The sequence below is a fragment of the Dendrobium catenatum genome, unplaced genomic scaffold (assembly GCF_001605985.2).
Source record: "Dendrobium catenatum unplaced genomic scaffold, ASM160598v2 fragScaff_scaffold_692, whole genome shotgun sequence".
In the NCBI taxonomy this organism is placed as follows: Eukaryota; Viridiplantae; Streptophyta; class Magnoliopsida; order Asparagales; family Orchidaceae; genus Dendrobium; species Dendrobium catenatum.
In genome coordinates this window covers 788,182-809,468 of record NW_021319154.1, presented here as the reverse complement: position 1 = coordinate 809,468, position 21,287 = coordinate 788,182, and the positions used below count along the sequence as shown (strand labels likewise).

The 21,287-nt window shown below is 37.6% G+C and overlaps 2 protein-coding genes across 6 annotated transcripts in view; one reads left to right on the top strand and one right to left on the bottom strand.

The window, feature by feature from the left end:
* LOC110104079 (putative protease Do-like 14) overlaps positions 1 to 21,287 on the top strand; it is a 38,905-nt gene that overhangs the window by 16,026 nt on the left and 1,592 nt on the right. For 2 of the 5 annotated variants that reach the window (XM_020833034.2, XM_028695823.1), the window contains exon 6: positions 16,181 to 16,243. In XM_020833034.2, the coding sequence (XP_020688693.1) occupies positions 16,181 to 16,243 (63 nt within the window). Of the gene's footprint in view, positions 1 to 8,918; positions 15,880 to 16,180; positions 16,244 to 17,270; positions 17,447 to 21,287 lie in introns of those variants that run through there. The other 3 variants (XR_003701127.1, XM_028695824.1, XR_003701126.1) reach the window with 3 other exon arrangements.
* On the bottom strand, positions 7,970 to 20,871 carry LOC114579889 (tRNA (guanine(9)-N1)-methyltransferase-like). The gene is made up of 3 exons (XM_028695825.1): positions 20,298 to 20,871; positions 8,763 to 8,923; positions 7,970 to 8,236 (listed from the first exon to the last, which is right to left on the bottom strand). Exons 1-3 carry the CDS (start codon positions 20,314 to 20,316, stop codon positions 8,192 to 8,194), a joined length of 225 nt encoding a protein of 74 aa, XP_028551658.1. The 5' UTR covers positions 20,317 to 20,871; the 3' UTR covers positions 7,970 to 8,191.

The window sequence follows — 21,287 nt, the reverse complement described above, 5'->3', positions numbered from 1 at the left end:
TCTTATTCGCCTGGGCTGATCCTGTGTGGACCATCTAGACCGGTCTAATAGAAGATTGCAGTAGGAGATTCTATTGATGTTTGGCTGTTGGATACATGTATTAATAAGTGGCCAACTTTTGTTGCGACTCAAAGGAGCGACGCTATTACAGTAGACAAGTTTATTGCTGATGGAAGTTGGAATTATGTTGAACTTTGGAAATTCTTTGGAGAGGAACTGGTCTTGTTGATAAGTCAAATTCAAATACATCTGGAGTTATGTGGAGATTAGCTGAAACTTATCCATCAAAATTCTGGAAAATTGATTGCCACTTTGGCTTTTGAAGCTTCAGTACAGGAACAATATGATTGTCTCTACTGGAAATGGATTAAGAAGGCAAAGCTGAACCCAAGGGTTGAGGTATTCTGGTGGCGGATGTTCCACAATGCAATTCCAACTTTTCATTTTCTGTCATATAGAAGGCTTCAAGATGTTACTTCATGTCCAAGAGGATGCAAGGTGATAGAATATCAAGAACATGTGGCCACTAAGTGTGTGAAGCTTATTGAGGTATTTAAATGCTTAAATAAGTGGGGCTTTAGTATTCCTACTTTTAGTTCATTTGAAGAATGTTGTAATTGGTTGAATTTGCTTGTCATTGATTAATTTGTATCGTTCTTCGGTTTACTTATCTTGGAAGGAGAAACAAATTTGTTCATGGCAGTAATGCACAAAGCTTGCTGGTTATTGCTGTTAATGCAGTGAGTTATGCTTCGATCTCTTTCTCTAATGGAAGAGTGAGTTCAGGCCACTGGGTGTTAATTAGCCATGTAGGCTATTGGTGAATCATTGGCTCCTTTCTTCCCTTGATTGGATCAAAGTGAATGTTGATGCTTCTTTATTACCTTCATACAAATCTTAGTTTGTTAAAGGTGAAATGTGATAATATTATTCTGTAGCTTGTAATAAGTTCTTGAGTTAATGCAATGGTTTTGCATCTTTCAAAAAAAAAAAAAAAAAAAAAACCACGATCTCCCGACTAAGATCTCTCAGATCATCACTGTCTGACTACAGTCCAATCAACCATAATTGCCCAACTTCAGTCCTTTCGGCCACCATTATCCGACTACAATCCTTCCAATCTCTGTTCCCTAACAATGACTCCACCAACCTCCATTGCTCGACTATGGTCCTATTGAGCTCTGTTGCTCGACTATGGTATTATTGACCTCTGTTGCTCGGCTACGGTCCAACTGACCCTCTGTCGCTTGACTATAATCCCACCGACCCCTATGTAGCCTGACTATGATACCACCGATCCCTATGTAGCGTGATTACAGTCCATCTGACCACATTTTCCTAACTACGTTTCTCTGACTAAACAAACATCCCAACATTTTCTTAAGAGCAACTCTCATGCCATTAGGATCATCCAACTCCAACCATATAATGTACTTTATACAATGTATATTTATTATATTATATATCAATATCTTCCCTCGAGGAAGGGCACTATTTGTTATTGATGACAAATACTAGTGGACTCATTTCAATTGGATAAGACATCATGGTTTTCCCCTTTTCAAGGTTTTCCATGTAAAAAAATACGGGGTCTCTTATGATTTTTGCACCTCTTACTCTTATTTGTGTATGTGTTAGATCTTTGAATCAAGTTAGAACGTTAAACTCTCCCTTTCTCTACCATTGTGATTGTTTCATCATGTCATAAATAATTTATCTTGCACATGGTATTGCTTTATATAAATTTTATTAATTTAAGGCTTTGTTTGGGACAGCTGCAGCTGTCAGTAAAGCAGGTTGTGAAGTCGTTGCCCAGAAAGTTGCTTTTTAAAATTGTTGTATAAAAATCAATACATTTTATTTGGGTAAGATATCTGTCGAGTTGCTGTACTGCTACTGTATGACAACAAATTACCTTGATATTCTTTTATATATTGAGATAAATATAATAATCAACTAACATTTCTGAATTAAAATTAAATAATTTTATCAAATCTTTTATAAGTTTATATATAAAAAAACTATAAAATTTTAACTTAACTTTTTCTATCATACTTCAAATTAATTTGTTATGTTTTTTTAGATTCTAGATTATTATTTTATAATAAAATATTTTTTCATAATAATAAAAATCTGTTTTGATTGATCTTTTTTAAAAAAATATATCAACATAATGCTTAAAGAGCAAAAGTTTGGTGCATCAAATTTTTTTTCTGAAATCTGTATAGGACATAAAAATTTAGAAATATAATATAAACTAAAAAGATAAAATTTTTAATAATATAAGATTTATTTTTATTACAAATTATATGCTTCTTGTTTAAAATTTAAAACATAGAGCCGTATTTAATGTCACCAATGGAACATATATTTGGAAGCGCGAACATCATAGTATTAGACTAAAAAGGTTGTTTAATAAATTGATATTTCTTCTAATATTTATTTTGGACAATTTGATATTTAATACATTATTCTGATATTTTTTAAAAAAATTTACTTGCTTAAAAAACTGAATAAGAGAATCAAAACAGTCAAAACCATCTAAACTTTGTATGACATTGAAACCAAATTCAAAACCAAATTTAAAATCCTTCATCTCAAAAAACAATTATGTACATTACATAATTTCATAATTTGAGTTTTCATCAATGTATTGTTTCATATTAGAACACTCAAAACCATACAAACAAAGATTATTTACAAAATTACATATTAACACCATAAGACCAGGTCTGATACATGAATTGGAATGCTAGAGAGATACACAACAACATCAAAAAAAATGCAGAATAAATAAGGGCTAATATTGCTAAAATAGGCAGCAAAAAGGTTTCGTATGGGGAAATTGAAGGTGAACAAATATTACCATCTAAAAACGCCCTTGCATATATTAACATTGGATCAATACAGTTTAAAATCACAAGATTAAGTATTGCTAAGCAGTAATTCGTTGATCTATGTAAAAGTTTTGTATTATATTTGTAAAGTGAAAATAAATAAAAAAATTCATCTAAAGATTCACAAACTTAATCAAATAAGATTGAACAAACTGCCAAACATATGAAACTTCCTAATTTATCTCAGTCATCAATGCATATGTGATTTCCTCTCGTAAATGGATCATCTACTCCGCACCTTCACCATCTCGTGCCTCCTGATTATCCTCACAGCAATATCCAATCAGCTTCACTAGATTAAGATGCCTTAACTGTCCTAGAAAATTAACCTCTGTTTGGCAAATGGAGACAAATAATACAGTTAACCAGGAAACTTTTCCGATGGTCAAAGAACAACATACAATGAAATCATAAAAAGTTTTAAGATCACTTATTTTTTATTTGATCTAAAATTTATAAAATGCAGACAATGACAGCTTATATTTGGTAAAGAAACTTAAATCAGGGAAAAGAACAGAGAAAGACAGCTAGCAGAGAAATAGTTTTTAGCTCATATTATTTATGTATTCTTTCTGATACACCTTGATGTACTATATATAGACTAGTATGTATAGAGGGACACGTGTACATAGATGATAGGCTACATAATTAGTTTACATTTAGATGTGGTACTAATGATCTTTAACAGATGCCTCTAATAGTCCCCCACAAACTGATGAATTGTTGGTGATTGTCAGTTTGAGTCGTAGGAATTGAAATCTTGGGGTGGAGAGATTTTTTGTGAATATATTAGCAATTTGATCAACTGTATGATTGGTAGCAAGCGAATCCGATTATGCTGTATGTGGTCATGAATGAACCTATCATCAATCTCAATATGTTTCGTTCTAGCTTGAAACACCGGATTGTTGACGATTGCTATGACAGACATATTGTTGCAAAAGAGATCAACTGGATTGCTATGATCAATGTTGAAGTCTGTGAGAAGTCGTTTAAGCCATATTATATCGGCGGTAGCGGCCGCTAGAGCTCGGTATTCTGATTCTGTAGAGGATCTTGCTACCGTAGTTTGTTTCTTGACTGCCCAAGAGATGAGAGTTTGGCCAAGAAATGAACAATAGCCAGAAGTAGACTTTCTTGAAAGCAGATCACCTGCCCAATCAGCATCGGAGAAGGTACAAAGTTGAAGATCAGATTTTGTGATGGGTAGACCCCATTCAATTGTGCCACGAAGATAGCGCAGAAGGCGTTTCAGCAGATATGTATGATGATCGTCGGGATCGTGCATATGTTGATAGAGAACATTAACTGCAAAGGCTATGTCAGGACGAGTCAAAGTTAAGTACTGCAACGAACCTGTTATACGTCTGTATGTATTAGGATCGGATAAGCAAGGATCTGGAATGATTTTATATGGAAATTTTGTGCACGTCAGATTAGCTAGCGTGTTGCATTTGAGTAATTGAGCCTGCTGAAGGATGGATTCAGCATATGCTTGCTGTGATAGAAAATATCCTGTTTTGGTAGACCGAATGTGAATGCCCAGAAATTGATTTTCCAAACCGAGATTTTTCATGGTAAACTTGGACTAAAGTTTCTGGATGAGAGTTGAAATTGCTATTTGGTTGTTACCAGTAAGCAATATGTCATTAACATATACCAATAGGTAAATTTGAACTTCATTTTTCTTGTATGAGAGAAGAGAGGGGTTGGCTTGACTGTGATGTGAGATAGTTGGTGAAGGTAGTATATCATTGCCGTGGAGCTTGTTTGAGCCCATATATAGTTTTGTGTAAATGACAGACATGATTGGGATTGATAGAGTCTTCAAAGCCTTTAGGCTGTCTCATATACACTGTCTCGATGAGATGGCCATGAAGAAATGCGTTGGCAACATCAAATTGTTGAATTGGCCAATCATGAAATGAAGCAACAGCTAGATGAACACGAATGGTAGGAAGTTTTGCAATGGGACTGGATGTCTCCGTATAATCGATGCCGTGCTCTTGGTGATTGCCTTGAGCAACTAGACATGCTTTTAATCGAGCAACTGTACTGTCCGTATTTCTTTTTATTCGAAAAGTCCATTTACAGCCAAGTATGGATGCTTGCGGCGGGGAAGAAACAAGTGCCCATGTGCCTTGTTTTTGATAGGTGAAGAATTCTGAAGCCATAGCTTGCCTCCATTTAGGAGTCTTGACCGCTTCAGTGTAGGAATGAGGTTCAACTGGGATAGACTTGGAATTGTGCTGATGAAGAAGATTTAGACGATTTTGTGGTTTCAGCTTTCCATTTTGAAATCTTGTAATCATGTGATGTTTGGGTGGTAGAGATAATATGGGATTAGTATCATCATCAGTAGAAGAATGTGGAGGAGAATCTTGAGGATGAGCGGAGCTCGGTTCAGGTGAGGTCTGGGAGATAGGAGATGTGTCCGATTGGGTGATCAAAGGCACTAAATTAAGAGGAGAGCAGGACTGAGATTGAGAAGCATGCATATTGGGCAATAGAAAGGACGGTAAAGAAGAGAATTGAGCCGGAGTTGCTTGAGTGGTTGTTAGCCTAAAAGGAAAGGAGTTTTCAAGAAATGTGACATGACGTGAGATCCTGACAGTATTGGAGATTTTGTTAAGACATTTATAGCCTTTGTATTTGTCCGAGTAGCCGAGAAAGATGCTCGAGATGGATTTTTGCTGCAGTTTATATCGAAGAGGACCTGGAGTGAGGGGAAAACATTCGCAACCGAATGTTTTTAAGTGATTGTAGGACGGCAACTTGTTGTAGAGTTTTTGAAAAGGAGATATATCATCAATATTAGCAGAAGGCAAACAATTTATTAGGTATGTAGCAGTTAGAGCAGCGTCAGGTCAGAATTAGGGAGGAACGGAGGCTTGGTGGAGGGTGTGAGTGGTGTCAAGAATATGCTGGTGCTTGCGTTCGGCCGTGCCGTTTTGTTCGGGAGTATACGGGCATGAGATTTGATGATGAATACCGTGGTCACGAAGAAATTGAGTAAAATGATGGTTGATCCATCAGTACGATGACTTTTATTTTATGAGATAATTGAAGTTCGATACAATTTTTAAATTCAATGAAAATTTGCGTAACTTCTAATTTATTGCGAATGGGAAAGAGCCAAGTAAACCTCGAGTGATCGTTAACAAAGATTACGTAGTATTTACCCTGGTTTGAAATAATAGGGGATGGACCCCATACATCAGAATGTATAAGAGCTAAGGGAGTAAGTTCTCTATTATTGGAAATATCAAAAGGTAACTTGTGCCCTTTACAAGATTGACAGGAAACACAAGCATGGCTGGAACTAGATATGTTGAGCTGAGGTTGAGCATTGGCGATAAGACGCAGGATCTGTTGATGAGGGTGACCGAGTCGATTATGCCAAATATTTGAAGAGGTGCGGATAGCGGGAAGCGCAGAAATGATCGCAGAAGAACTGGTAAGAGGATATAGGCCATCTTTACATGGCCCTTGAAGAAGAGTTTGATCTGTCATCATGTCCTTGAAAATAAATCCCATGGGTTTAAAAGTTATAGAAATGTTGTTATCCTATACAAGATTAGAAGTCGAAATAAGATTGTGAGAGATGCTGGGAATGTGAAGAGGGTTAGAGAGTTGAAGCTTACGAAACGGAGTTGGAAGAATGCCGGTGACTGAGTGAGCAATCGGAATGTTTCTTTCGTCTCCGATAGTAACCGTGTAGGATCCTTGATAGGTAGTGGCTTGGGAAAGGTTCTCAGAAAGGTTGGTCATGTGTGCCGACGCACCGGAGTCAAGATACCAATCGGTAGACGTGGAATCAGTTGCAGCGACCATCGCCTTGTTGGGATGCAACGAGATTTGCGGAGTGTAATTGACATTGAGACGATGCCAGCATACCGAGGCCACATGTCCTTTCTTGTTGCAAATTTGACAAATCGAGAGCGGTTGAGAGCTGTTTCTTGCTGTGCCGGCTTGAGTTGGCTGAGATCTACCATGATTCCTTTTGTTTCGTCCTCTTGCTGCATACAGAGCAGCATGAGAGTCTATTACGGACAAATTTCTTGTTGCATCTGTGGTGACGTGAATCTCTTCGCTTATCAGTAATGCATAGAAGTTTTCAAGGCTTATCTGGTTGGGCATTGTTCTAACGAAGGTATTGAATGCTTGATAGGGCGGTGGTAGACCATTCAAGATATGCATAATAATATCTTCGTTGTCGATTGTGGAGCCAGAGGCTGCAATTTGATCTGACAAGAATCTTGATCTCATTGAGGTATTGCGACATGGATTGCGTCTTCATGGATACATTGTGCTACTCATTCTTGAGCCTCGAGAACGGTTCGTGGACTGAAAACAAACCTCAAGAGCTTTCCATACTGCGGCTGTAGAATCGAGATGTAAAACATACGAGAGTACAGATGCAGAAATAGTAGAACAGACGCCGGCTGAGAGATTTTGATCAGTAATGAGCCACTTTTGAGAGACTGGATCGGTATCAGAGGCATGTTCTTGATGTGTTTCTTGTAGTTGGGAAGAAGACGAAGAGGGTTCAAGAAAGTGAAAGAAACCGTTTGCTCTGAAGAGCTTGATGATCTGGCTTTTCCAGATCGCATAGTTGTCTGTGGATAATTGAGTTGGAACAAGCGTCCTGAGATTGGAGACGACAAACTTGAGCGCTGCCGGGATGCCGGAATTTTTAGTAGAGCGAGTCGTGGATGCTAGTGCCGGAGAGGATGCAGAAGAGGCCATTGAAGCGGGAGAACAAATTTCAGAAGCGTACCCGCTCTGATACCATAAAAAAACTTAAATCAGGGAAAGAACAGAGAAAGACAGCTGGCAGAGAATAGTTTGTAGCTCATATTATTTCTGTATTCTTTCTGATACACCTTGATGTACTATAAATAAACTAGTATGTATAGAGGGACACGTGTACATAGATGATAGGCTACATAATTAGTTTACATTTAGATGTGGTACTAATGATCTTTAACAGATGCCTCTAATATTTGGGAAAACAGGGACATTGACCGAATTTCAGAATCTGCTTGCAGCGTTTTGTCAGGAACTCCACATTTGGATCACACAAAAAATTCAAATATCTCTATTCAATATCGAGGGCCGATAACTATACAAGCAGCAAATAATAATTTCATTTGGAAAAGCAAAAAAAGGGTCAAACTAACCTTAGCAACAGACAAAAGTGGGTGCACTATTATATCTTTTGTAATAAACGGCCTGTGCTGTTTCAGTCGACTCCCTCGGCAAGTTCTTGAAGAACCATAGATTGGATAACGTCATTGGAAGAGCTTCTCTTCATTCTGAAGTATACAGTGGTTTAGCTGCAGGTCACATGACACAATAGATGGTGAGCAGAAAACATGTGATTTGAATACTCCCTCTTGGAAGAATGTCAGGATTCAATAACAAAGGAAGAAAATGATTTACAAACAAACGCAGGACATGAACTGTTAATCCCAGACACAGAAGAAAAATAATTTCTCTAAACATTATTATGAGCTGCGCCTTGTTGTAGAAAAAATAAATATATTCAATGTGGACTTTGAGGTCATCACCTTCTCAATCAAACTTGTCCACAGGTGCTTGATTTGCGCAAACTTAATTCTATTCTAAACTTTTATATACTCAATTAAATTATATTGCTAAATTATCTAATATATTTCTTACTAAAATCTTTTGTAGACAAAGAGCAAGCAAAAAAAAATTTGAATTGCATCTATTGAAGTCATTGCATATAGTTAACAAAGGTGCAAGGTGGCTTATTTTCATCTACAATAAAAGGATGAGAACTTTGAAAAGACGAATAAAGATATACTTCAGTAGTTCAGTTGATGAAAAATAAAAAACCTGTGAGCTTGCTAACTTGATATAGTTTCCAATTGGCAGCTTTGCTGATTGGATCCCTTGTTCATTTGCTTTCTTCATCGTAATACCTAGCCATCTGTTCCGATCAACAAGCTCACCCATGATATAAATTCTGTTCGTATCAAGCTCCTCAAGGGCGGTCTCTGCATCAGCTATTAAATAAATAAGCTTTTTTTATGATCTTGTAAAAAATAGTAAGAAACGAAGCCTTAATTAGCATAATACAGTATTTGTTTGGAGATTTAAAGGTTTTCATTCCTGAAGGTGTCCACTGCTACCGCTTTGAAATGAGTAATTATTTGTAAAATAAATGAGAAAAAAATTTAAGCTACCAGTTCGTTTTATGAAGACAAAACCTGATAGGAATTTTCTTAGGATCACAAATAAGCATCTAAGTTCTCGAGCTTTCAAGTCCAATAATATTCTTTACATTATGAACTCGAATGGTCTACATGAGTTTTAATATTTAATATAAAAACTGCAGGAAACATGCTGAAATACTACTCGAGCAGAGCATGCTTCTTCTTACCTATAAGCAACGGCCAGATTTGACCCCTAATCATTTCATCCTCTATCTTTCTCTTCAAAGCTCGAACCTTTCCTCCTTCCCGTTCCTCTCCTCCCACTGTTCCAAAAACCATTTCCATGCTCCTACCAATTTCTCTCACTTTAAACGGCCTAAAGCTCGTCAGCAGCCGGCCATCTTCATATCCAGGCGATATCTTCTGCGTCGTTGTCATCGATGGCGACAACGAATTAATATGGGTGAACCCTAGGTATCGATGGATGATGGAGGAGTTAGAGTTGTCGAAGGAGGAAGAGGGGGTGTGGGACTCATTAGAAGAGATGAAGCTTTCCGTGGAGAAAGTTGCCCAAGGAGGAGGTGGCAGGGTAATGGATGCTTGCAGAGGAGGTGGGGGTGGAAAGGAGGCGACTGATCCACGAGGAGTGAAGGCTGGTAGAGTACTTTTATTGGTGGAACATGAAGCATTCGACGGCAACCCATGCGGCAGAGGTCCGTTGGAAGGAGCAAGCGCCAATGTGGAAGATGCTACCGCTCTTAAGTCTCGACAGAGGGAAGAAGAAGATAATATAGGGTTTGCTAGGGTTTTTTACCTCCCTAGCCGACTTCCGCCCCTGACTTCATCTCCACGCTCTCTTCTCCCGGCTTGGCCGGGGGAGCTCATCCTCCCCGATGGCCAACCTCTCTTCTCCTGAGGAGTTCCCTCCTCTTTCTTCTAAGAGCATTTTGTCCTCCTCAGCGCCTACTCTCAGCAACAGCAATATTGTAGCAACTCCAAGACCAGGTAATGCTTTTGTGCTCTCTTCGTCCTCTTCGCCGGATGACCCTTTGGATTTTTAATGAGGCACAAGTCAAAATCGTGAAGGAAGAATGGGGTCTATCGTTGGTTGGTTATTCCATCGGCAGAAGACCATTTTACGAATCTCTGCTGGCTGCAATTCATAAGGTATGGAAACTCAAAGGTATGATGAAACTGTTGTCTCTCAGCGATGGTTTTTTTATGCTGAAGTTTTCTTCACATGAAGATTATGAGATGGCTCTAGCGACTGGTGTGTGGTTTTTTCTAGGAAAGCCGTTTGTGTTACAAAAATGGGTTCCAAATTTTAAACCAGTAAGAGAAGAATTCACTTCTATTCCCATTTGGTTTAAAATTTTGGACTTGCCCCTTCCCTGTTGGACTCCGGAAGGAATATCGCGTATCGCTAGTAAAGTCGGAATTCCTTTAGCTATGGATGATTTAACTGCAGAAAAATCTAGGCTGACTTACGCCAGAGTTTGTGTTCAGGTTTCAAAGGATTGTGTCTATCCTGAAGTAATTTCCATTACTATTTTAGGGGAGCCTTTTTCACTTAAACTTCAATATGAGTGGAAACCGGTACCCTGCGAGCATTGTGGTTCGATCGTGCATATTCTAGAATTCTGTCCATCCAAGCCTCCATCTATGCAAGCTGAAACTCAGCCTCCTCCGCGTGGTAGGAGCACAAGCCGTAGACCACCAAGGACCTTTAACAGAAATGTTGCTCCTCAAGCCCAGCAACCCATGCATCACTCTGCAGCCTCCACTTCTCAGCAAAACTCTGAAAAATCCGATTACTCCAAACAATCTTCAGTTTGTAAGATTGATGTTCCTTCTTCTTTTAAACCGCCAGTGGTTGTCATTCCCACCCCTATTACCACAGACGAGCCGCCATCCATCAACATTTCTAACCTGAATTCTCCCACTGAAGAAATTCCTAGTTCGGGCATTACCACTCTCCCTAAACAGCAAGACAAGGTTTTATCTCCGAACCGTTTTGAACTTCTACAAGAAGGTTCAAAGGATCTAATGCCCTCTCCTTCTTCCTCCTCCCAACGGGAAACATGCCAAATGCCAATGCCACCACAACCTAAAGCTTCTAGGAGTAAGCAATCTAAAAAAGCTCCTACCCAATCTAATAAATCCCAATGATTACGCCCCGTCTTGCGGCTTGGAATGTGAGAGGTTTCAATAGCCCAGAAAAGGTTTGGGCTTGCAAACAGTTGGTCCGTCAGCACCATTTAGACTTATTCTGTGTATTGGAGAACAAGATTCATGAAAACAGCCTTTTGAATCCTTGGTTTTGCTCTAACCACCAAATCTATGATAATGAGGAAAGTTGTCATAACTTCAATCTTGCTAGTTCTGGAAGGATTTGGATCAAATGGGATCCTCTTTTGATTCAATTTAAACCTTCTTATTTCACTCCGCAATTGATTTCTGGAGATCTCTTTAGGGGGGAGGACTTTCTTGGTGTTCTATCGGTTGTATATGCTTCAAATTCTCAAGCGGATAAAATTATGCTTTGGGATGATCTCAGAGTTATTGGTAGCCATATTTCTTCCCCTTGGCTCATTCTTGGTGATTTCAACTATTGTCTCCTTCCTGAAGAAAAATCAGGCTGTTCTCCCCTTCTTTCTTCTCAAATATGGGATTTCAAATCACTCATTTTTAATCCGGGCTTACTTAATATGGCCTCTACTGGACTGAAATATACCTGGTTCAACCAAATAGCTAATGATCCTATTTATCTGAAATTAGATAGAATGTTGATCAACGATATGTGGTTGGAGAGTTATCCTCATTCCTTTTATGAAGCTCTTAATCCTTCTTGCTCGGACCATTCACCTATTGTCTTGTTTTCAGGACAGTCTATTAATTTGAAGCATAGATTTCTTTTCAAAAATTTCTGGACCAAGCAAGACAGTTTCTGGTATGAATTACTTAACATTTTTGCTCAACCGATCCATGGGAATCCAATTCAGGGGCTTTATTTCAATCTTAACAAATTCAAAGAGATCATCTAGGCAAAAACTTGGTCTAGTTCTTCTTTCCTCTCTGTTAATCTTTATTCTCTTATGGAGCAACAAACTATTTGTCTTAATAAGATTAATGCAGACCCTCAAAATCCAATTCTGAATCAAAATCTGAATTGTATTAATGATCAAATAAAGGAATGCTCATCCTCTTGGACTAATTGGGTTATCCGACGTGCTAAATTGAAATGGCTTTCGCAAGGAGAGGATGATCTTAAATTTCTTTATGCAAGGATTAGGAAAAGAAGGAATCAAAGTTCTTCTTCATTGGTTGCTAACGACGATCCTCTTATCAGACAGGACTTGATTTCTTCTATTATTCTTCATTTCGAGAGGCTTTTTAATGCCCCTATTCCTGATTCTTTGGGGGATTCTTCCTCCATTCCTCAAGGTAATGTTATTCCTTCCTATTTAGCTAACATGCTTACTGTGTCTGTATCAGACGATGAAATCAAAGAAGCTATTTTCTGTGGGAATTTTAACTCCTCCCCTGGACCTGATGGGTTCAATTTTGAGTTCTATAAATCTACTTGGCTCATTACTGGTCCTTTGGTCTGTAAAGCTGTTAAATCTTTCTTCTATAAGGGGTATCTTCCCAACAAAGTCAAGGCTACTGCTATTGCCTTAATTCCAAAATCTGCTCATGCCTCTGATATCATGGATTTTAGACCTATAGCACTTTGCAATGTCTTTTATAAGATTATCTCTAAAATCTTGGCTACTAGAATGAAGGACATTATGCCTACTATAAAAATCGTATTATAGGGGAGAACCAAGCTGGTTTTATTAAAAATCGTATTGCTACTGAAAATATCTTACTTGCTTCTGAATTACTTATGGATTTTAAAAAATCTGCTAAAAGCAAGTTGTTGTGTGCCAAACTGGACATTCGTAAGGCTTTTGACTCTGTTTCTAGAGATTTCATACTTGACAGAATGAGGCATAAAGGCTTTCCTATAACTTTTATCCATTGGATTAAAGCCTGTATTTCGGATGTTCATTTCTCAATTTCTATTGATGGTGCTTTGGAGGGTTACTTTTTATCTTCTTCTGGGATCAGACAAGGTTGTCCCCTTAGCCCTTACTTGTTCTGTATTGCTATGGATGCATTTACTTGTATGATTGATAAAACTTCGGGACCGGATAGATTTATTGGCATTAAAAAGAAGGACATGCATATTTCACACTTATTATATGCTGATGATCTTCTCATTTTTGGAGATGCCACGCCAAGCAATTGTGAAGTACTTCTTAACATTCTAGACTCTTTTGCCAAGATGATTGGGCTTTTGGTCAATCATGATAAGAGCAAGCTCATTATTTCCAATTACATTGCTAATCCTTATGTTGTTTGTGAAGCCTTACATATCTCAACATCTTGTTCTAAGATGACTTACTTGGGTATTCCAATATCTGCTAAAAAGCTTGGCATAACAGATTTTCAACCTCTTATGCAAACTATTACTAGACATTTATCAGGTTGGAAAGCTAGACTCCTTTCATTTGCAGGTCCACACATCCGGTCGGATGAGACCGACCGACCTGGGTTTTCACGAGCGTTGGCGGGTCCTGGAGTGCCCGTCAAGGGCGCTAGCGCATACCTCGGGGTGATCATCACCACCTGCACCTCACATCTCGGCACAGTGGAACGTGTAACCCGCCTGCTGTCCAAGTAAACCACTGAATTTCCTGTAATCCATAGCGCCTAACAGAACGTAGCAGCAAGGGACAACCCACCCATACAGACAGTCTTCAATTTCTTAAGTATACAGTTTGCAATACCATTGCCTATTGGATTAGGGGGGCTATTTTTCCAAAAGCATGTTTTAAAAACTTGAGCCGGTTATGCTCTAGATTTCTTTATTTTGGAGATTTGGAGGCTAAAAAAATGCAACTTATAGCATGGAAGAGAACTTGTAAACCCAAAAAGTATGGAGGGTTGGGAAATCTGGACCTTCAAGCTCTTCAATTTGCTAACCACTGTTCATTGCTATTCAGATTTTATAACTCTAACTCCCTTCTCTTTTCATACTTGAATACTAAATATGGCACCCCTTGGACTCCGTCTAATATGAAAACTTCTGTTTTGTGGCGGGAAATTGGGACAGTGGCTAGAATTACTTCCTCCAGTATCCATTTTGATATTAACTCTAATAGCAAAATTGCATTGTTGTGGGATCCTTGGTATCAGGGAAGGTCTCTATTTTCTGTTTTTCCCAATTGCAGTCTTCAATCTTACATACCTAGTCAAGCCAAGATTTCTGATTTTTGGATGGAGTTTGGTGTTTCCCGAGCTATGTTCATGAGGCTTTATCTCAGTTTTTTGAGCAATTTACTATGCATAATGACCCTAAATGCACGATTGGTTGGATTGATAAGAAGAAGCCATCTTTTTCCTCATTCAAAAATTTTTACTACCGGGAAGACACGATTTCTGAATGGCACTCGCTTGTGTGGCATAAACTGCATGCACTGAAATATTCCACGTATACTTGGATTGCTGTTAACGGTGGGCTTAAAACGGCTGATGAGCTCTTTAAAAGGAATATTGTAGTGACGCCTACCTGTTCTCTATGCTCTTCTAACAATGAGTCTAATTCCCACATTTTGTTTGAATGTGATTATGCTTTTGCTGTGTTGAAAAATCTGGTCCCTGCTGTGGGGAATTTTCTCCTGCGCCCTAGGCTTATTCAAGTAATTCATTTTTTGGGTGAGAGAAGTTATATGCATAAAAATCAAAGAGAATTTGCTTTGCTTACGACTTGCTGTATCACTTATCACCTATGGAGGGAAAGAAACGAGAGAAGATTCAACTTTAAATTTAGAAGTGTATCCACCTTATGCTATATCATTAAACGTGCTGTTGAGGAGAAGATTTCTTCTTGGAAGTATAAAGAAAACTTGAGCATCTCTTGGCCATCTTGAAGCAGATTCTTATTCAGGCTGTTCTGGTTGTTTGAATTCTGGATGGATGGTGTTTTATCTGCCTTTCAATTCTCGGTTGCACTTTTTTTGTTTTGTCTGGGCCAGGCAGCATTTCTGGATGCTGTTCTTTTTTTGGCTGGTTATTCTCTCATCTCGGTTCTGAGTAGCAGTTGGTATTTTCATGTTCCTGGATGGCATTTTTGCAACCAGGATAGGTTTGGATGTTTTGTCGGAGGACGATGATGTAGCTGCTAATCATCTCCTTGGAGGGCCTCTTGGGCAACCAGGAGACAATTGCACGGTTATGCTGGAATTCAGATTGTTATGCGATTAGCAGTCTGAGTCCATTTTTGGGTGTTCAAAAATCTTTATTGTTTTCTATGAGCTGTTGTTGTTCTTTACATGTTTTCTTCATGCTCTTTTATTGCTCTTTTGGGAGGTATAGATTTTTGGTTTATCCTCCACTTGTTTGAGGATAAATCTTTTTATTATACCTTACTTGTAACCTTTTTTTTCATAGTAATATATGGGCTCAAGGCCCTTAATTTTCCCAAAAAAAAAGTCTCGACAGAGGATTTCAGTGACAGCATCGGGTGGGCAGTCATGGTTGAGAGCAGGAGAAGAGACTACTGGTGCGAAAGGCACCGATGAGTGGGACGAAGGTCGCGAATATTTTCAAGTGGGATTTACGTCATTTTTGCCCTTCGAAACCGCGGAACGCAGCGGATCGCAGGAGACGGCGAAAGGTTGCGGGAAGCAGATATGTGCCGCAAATTTTTTCAAACCTGGTTCTGCCGCAATGCCCCAAACGATCATTCGGTAACTTTTTATAAAGTAAAACAGTAGTGACGTCGTCCCAAACGAACCCTAAGTTAGCTATTTTCTGTGTTAAGGTTTTTTCCAAAATTTAAAATTTAAACTGTTATCTACTTTATTTTTGTGAGTTATCTTTTTATGTTAATAATATAAGCAATATGCTAAAATTTTGTTGAGCTAGCTTCCTCTTCTATCTAATTCAATTTGATGTAGGGTTTGTGACTAGGCTAGATGTTGTTTTCAATAATATAATGATTATTGTATTTACTTGACAAGTAATTTAATTGAATAATTCTATTTTCAGGACAACTTGATGCTAGTGGATGAAGAATTCAAATCTACAATGGATTATGAAAAATTTTCTTTGGTAATTTTTACGCCCATTTATTTATTCGAGTTTTTGTGTAGTCTTATCATTTGATATGATATTTGCTTTAGTGAATATGTTTGTTAGCTATATAACGATATTTGTCTCTTTTTTTTTTCATTTACTAAAGGACAATAGTGTTGTTTGATACTTATTAATCACACTAAAGATAAATAACTATTCTTTAGATTAAAATGTGTACAAGAGGCATTATAAGAAAGCTCTATCCAAATCCCTTCGCCAATTCTATTAATAATTTAATATAAAGAAATTCTATATTCATAAGAACATCCCTTCTAATCCATTCATTTACATCATTATCTTTGAACTTTTTATTTTCAAATGCCCTTGGTTGTCTTAATCCAATGATGTCAGGCAATTCGTAGAGTTCTAGCCAAATAGTTACTGTAGCTGATTTTCTCATTATCTTTGATTGCATGTGGTCCACTAATTGAAGCAACCTTTATTAAATTTGCATGTTGTAAAAAGATATGATCATTATTTTTTATTGAATAGTATGCCTACTATAAAAAAAGTAGTATTGAGTCGGTGGGGACTGCCTTTTTGCCAAAGCTTCAGAAACCAATGAATGTACAACAACCAATTAAAAGCTTCTCTTCTATGACTTGTAGATTCATGCATGGCACTTCAAATTCTTATTCTTGCATGACGCTTCAAATTCTCGCAAAAGGACTGCCATTAACTGATACCCTATTTTGTCCTATTATTACTTTATTTCGTTAAATATATCTTATGGAAAATTTTGTATAAACCACCTAGATTTTTGCATGTTAACACAGTAATAAAACTAAATAAATTTTTTTAATATCTTTTTATTTTATTTTCTATAATATCATAGAGCTAAAACGATTTCCAGATTGTTGTCCTTTTCTTATGTATCTCCTTAGTCTTTGGTCACAATTATTCTCTTTGAAGTTGTGGTGTTCTTCTCATGATGCTCGAAGTTTTGTCAACTACAAGGGTTGCTGTTCCTGTTGTTAAGCCTATGCATTTGTTGTTTCTGAAGCATAACTCAACTGCAAGGCATCCAAATCAACACAATGGAGGCAAGCATGGTTTAAAATTGCGCAATATGAGGCTCGCCTTGAGGCCCGCCTTTGCGCAATTCCAGTAAAAAACGCCTCGATGCTTACGCCTCGAGTTTTTGTTATGAGGCTTACTCCTCAACTTGGTTGAGGCCCGGCTTAAGGCCCGCCTCGCCTCACTGGCATGAGGCTTACGCCTCACACTATATATATTAAAACCTACATAAATCTTGAAGTAAATGCTCGACATTGGATTCTATAGGAGATGAGAAAGGGGACTCTATAGGAGAGGAGGAAGGGGGGAGAGCAGTTCATCATAATGATGATTCAAATGAAGAACCCCTTAGTGATGACAGCGTTGATGACTTTTGAGTTCTTATGTGATATGTCATTGCTATTTATTTTTAGAAATTAGAATTATATGTTAATGAAAAGAATACTGGGATTTGGGAAAGGTAGAATTTTGAGTTGAACTATATTTCATGTTGTCTTATTATTGGGATATTTTGATTTCACTTCATATCTTATATTTTTTTATGTTTTATGTTATTCACTCATTAGTATATAAAAAATTTATCATTTTATGTTTACGCAATCTTTTGATTTTGAGGCTTACGCCTCAAAACGCCTTGAGGCTTACGCCTCGCCTCACAAATGAAAAACGCCTCAATACCCGAATACGCAATTTTAAACATTGGAGGCAAGAACAATCTATGTTGTGGGAATATTTTGCTCAGTGAGTTTGATAGATATATCATTATTTAGTTTGTTATGTAATCTGTTAGAAGCTTCTCCTGTGATACAACATATGCCCAACCTAGCTCGCTATCTTCCCTCTATTAGTAAACTGCCTAGAGATTCTAATAGTCCAATATTCTTTATTCCTTCCATATGTATTTTTTCTGGATGAGAACTTAGGAAAAACCATTATGATTACTGGGGAACTAAATAGATAATATTACATTGATGATAAACTTTTAAGGTTAAATTTTTTTTGGAATAACTATTACCAGTTCAACTTTCTGTTAATAATTAAGTCATAGTATGGTATAGGAGATTAACATATCTTAATTTTTCTTATCTTATCTTTATTTCCTAAATTATTTCAAAAAGTTTGTTCAAAATCACATCTTCCTTCGAAAAAGTTTCTTTTAGTGGAGAACATATTAAAGGAAGATAAATTTTAGAAATTTTACCAATTCCTCTAACTAATTCTAAAATCTATTGATTGAAAAAGTATGTAACCTGAAGAAAATTTTGTATGGGCTAAAATAATCACTTACAATATAGTTTTGAACGATTTGGCATTGTTGCTGGTAGACAATTTTTAAGAAAATCAAGCCTATCATGTCTTGTTTTTCAAGCATTCTACTGAAAGTGAAATAGTCGCATTATTGTTTATATTTGTTGACATAATCAAAACTTGAGATGATTTCATTGAGTTTATTAACTTGATAAAAAAGTTTTAGGTTGAATTGACATTAAGAGTCTAGGATAACTTATTTTTATGCATTCACCTATACCTAGCCACTTTGACATGAGTTGTATATTTTTAAATATTTCAAAGGGACACCATGAAAAGGACTTTTGTTCTAAAGTAAAAAGTTATCTTCGAGTAAACCTATACAAATGTTGATTAGGCAAGAGATATCAATGAAAGAAGGTCTATGTTTGCATAATGTACCTTGTTTGGTGGTAACCTAATTACTTTGGATTCAAAAAATAAAGTGTTGTTGCTAGAAGTAGTGTTGAAGTTAAATTTTGTCTAGTACATGACATTTGTGAGGTGTTATGGATAAAAAGGCATTCAGAAGAATTAAAAGTCCCTACCCCATTACTTGTTAAAGCTTATGTTGACCATTGTTTACAATTGCATAATAAGAGGCATGCTTCAAGGCTTACCTCAATGCAATTTTGAAAAATGCCAACCTCAACGCAATTTTGAAAAATGCCATGATGTTTGCATCCCATTTTGGCCTGATGAGATGCATGGCTTAGTGTGGGGCTTAGGCCTCCCTCAACGTAATTTGAAAAAAAAAAAAAAATTGCAATGAGGCTTACCCCTCATCTTGACCTAATGAGTCGTATACCTCCATGGTGAGATACGCCTCTATGCAATCTGTAAGGTGCTTATGCCTAAAAATTAAGGTTTAGGTGATTTGGAATTTTAGTTTATAAATTTAATATATAAAATAAATCTCAATTTATTCCTTCTTTACACAAACAAATAAATTTTAAAACTATAAAGTCTATAATTCAATGCACTCATTAACATCTGGCTACATTATGCACTCGTAATCGATATTGTTCATATGCACTTGTAAGTTCAATTGAAGATGAGATAGGAGAGAAAGCAGCTTATTATAATAATGATTCTAATGAAGATCTACTAAGTGATGATAGTTAGGGTGATTTTTGAATCCAGACATTATAATCTTAATGACAGTCACTAGTTGTTTATGTTGAATTGGGATGAGGGATATAAATATTTTTATGATCTTACTGTTGACCTGCATGATATTATTTAATTATTTATCTTTGATGTCAGTAAGTTACATGTTATTTATATTTTTATTAGCCTAATAGGTTAATTCTGAGGTTTATGCTTGTCTCATGTAGTCACGTTCAAAAAATGCCTCAATATTTGATTATGTAATTTTAAATTTTATCTTCATGAGCAATATCTTCATGTTAGTTTTAGGGGTAGTGTTGAATAATACACCTACTGTCAAAGCTAGCAGGCTTTCAATTCTTGATGTGGACTTACTCCTTGCCAAAGCTTCTTAATCCGGCAGGCCTAGAGCAGCCAATTAAAAGTTGCTCTTTTATGACCTAAGAAGTCATGCATGTTGCCTCAAATTCTTGCCCATGTGTTGCTATTAGCTGATGCTCTTTCTTATTATTGCTTTTTTTTTTTCTCCTTCAGTTTTGTAGAAAAATCTACATAATTGTTGACCTCAGCCATTAAAACAAAAAAGGGAGAATAAAAAAAAAGCTTAAATGATTACCAATTGCTTCCCATGCCATGTTCTGCTAAAATCCTGCGCCAAATCTCGTGTGCCACAGTCACCCATGCCCTGCGAACGGCGTCGAAGCAATCCTCTCAGACGACAACACTTCGAGCACACCCATTCACGTTGATAAAATGAAGAGCAAGGCTTCGTTTTCTCACACGCACGTGAAATCTCTCCTCAGATCGAATCGCAACCTCCGCCTCTCCTCTGCTCTAGACCCGCTGAGACCTCCACTTCTCCGGCCAAATCCACTTCCAAACTTAGCCGCAAGACATCCGAACCCCATTCATCTTCCAGAAATCGTCAAGCCGCGAGCTCTTCAACCTCAACCCATACAACTTATACTCGATTAACCCTACCTACCTATAGTTAATCGAAGACCTCTTCACTGCTTTGCGAGCCTGGCCGACAGCAACACTCAGCCGAAGCCTTCCCTCTCTATGCAAACTGACGCTTCATTCATTGAACCCGTCGCCTCTATCTTGTCCGACGACCTGCTCGATTCCGTCCTCCCAACCTTAGTCGCCTCATCTAGCCGAACCCTCTAGCCCTTCCCCCAACCCTCCAGTCCTACCTGAGTTGCCGTGCTTTGCGAGCCTAGCCGACAGCAACACTCAGCCGAAGCCTTCCCTCTCTATGCAAACTGACGCTTCATTCATTGAACCCGTCGCCTCTATCTTGTCCGACGACCTGCTCGATTCCGACCTCCCAACCTTAGTCGCCTCATCTAGCTGAACCCCCTAGCCCTTCCCCCAACCCTTCAGTCCTACATGAGTTGCCGCCCCTCTCACGACCACCTGCTCAACATTGATTATTTGTTTTGGACTTTAAGATAAAAGAGATAGAAAATAAAAGATGAAATAAAATGATATTCTAGGATTAGATAGGGACATTTAAAGAATATTATCAAAAATATTTTTTAGAGTAAGATTTTAGAGCTTAAGATTTTGTCTGTGTATCGGATGCTAATGCTATGTGGGAAAA

Excerpts from the sequence above, each read along its gene's own strand:
- LOC114579889 (XM_028695825.1), bottom strand. Across the intron at positions 8,237-8,762 it reads TCAAGTTAGCAAGCTCACAG|CTAAACCACTGTATACTTCA; the intron begins GTTTTTTATTTT and ends TGTGACCTGCAG.